The sequence below is a fragment of the Terrapene carolina genome, unplaced genomic scaffold, assembly GCF_002925995.2.
Source record: "Terrapene carolina triunguis isolate 2854851 unplaced genomic scaffold, T_m_triunguis-2.0 Scaffold10203, whole genome shotgun sequence".
In the NCBI taxonomy this organism is placed as follows: domain Eukaryota; kingdom Metazoa; phylum Chordata; order Testudines; family Emydidae; genus Terrapene; species Terrapene triunguis.
The window spans coordinates 680-1,348 of record NW_020674554.1 but is presented as its reverse complement, the minus strand read 5'-3'; the positions used below and the strand labels follow the sequence as shown (position 1 = coordinate 1,348).

Sequence of the window (669 nt, the reverse complement as noted above, 5' to 3'; positions counted from 1 at the left end):
TGGACTAGATACCTCCTGAGGTCCCTTCCAACCCTGATCGTCTATGATTCTGTGAGCTCCCACAGCGCCCCAGGAGCCGAGGCCACGTTACCAGTGGGGACCCCAGGAACAGCAAACTCCAGGAAGGGGACTCGCATGTAGATGGCATCTCGCTTGCATTTCTCTGTGTCTCCATCATTGTAGATCATGTCGATGATCTCACTGATCCAGGTGGTACCTGCAGGAGACAGGCAGGGCTGGGCTGGCAGGGGGCTGCGGGTCGGGAGTGAGGGGCACCGGCGGAGGGGGGGGGGGGCTATGGGGCAGGCTGGAGGCACTCACCGGATTTGGGGTAGGTGGAGATCAGTAGATCGTCCGGCTGTGCCTGGAATCCCTCCACCTCCCCCCAGTTCTCAGCGAAGTATTTGATCATAGGGACTCCCCGGATGGGGATCAGGGCTGGGCGCGGAGTCTCCTCGGCCGGCTGCATCCTGGGAGAGAAAGGGTTAAAGAAACTCTCTGGACATAGCCCCCCCCCCCCCCCAGCCCAGGGCTGGGCTAGCAGGGGCGGCGAGTCCGGAGTGAGGGGCACCGGCAGAACTGGGGGGGCTGTGGGTCGGGAGTGAGGGGCACCGGCAGAACTGGGGGGGCTGCGGGTCGGGAGTGGGGGGCACCGGCAGAGCTGGGGGG

General features: G+C 64.6%; 1 protein-coding gene across 1 annotated transcript; it reads right to left on the bottom strand.

The window, feature by feature from the left end:
* Window positions 1-13: 13 nt before the first annotated feature.
* LOC113408357 (sulfotransferase 1A1-like) lies at window positions 14-508 on the bottom strand. The gene is made up of 2 exons (XM_026661552.2): window positions 322-508; window positions 14-217 (listed from the first exon to the last, which is right to left on the bottom strand). The coding sequence occupies exons 1-2, from the start codon at window positions 467-469 to the stop codon at window positions 42-44; spliced, it is 324 nt and encodes a 107-aa protein (XP_026517337.1). The 5' UTR covers window positions 470-508; the 3' UTR covers window positions 14-41.
* Between the last annotated feature and the right edge of the window lie 161 nt (window positions 509-669).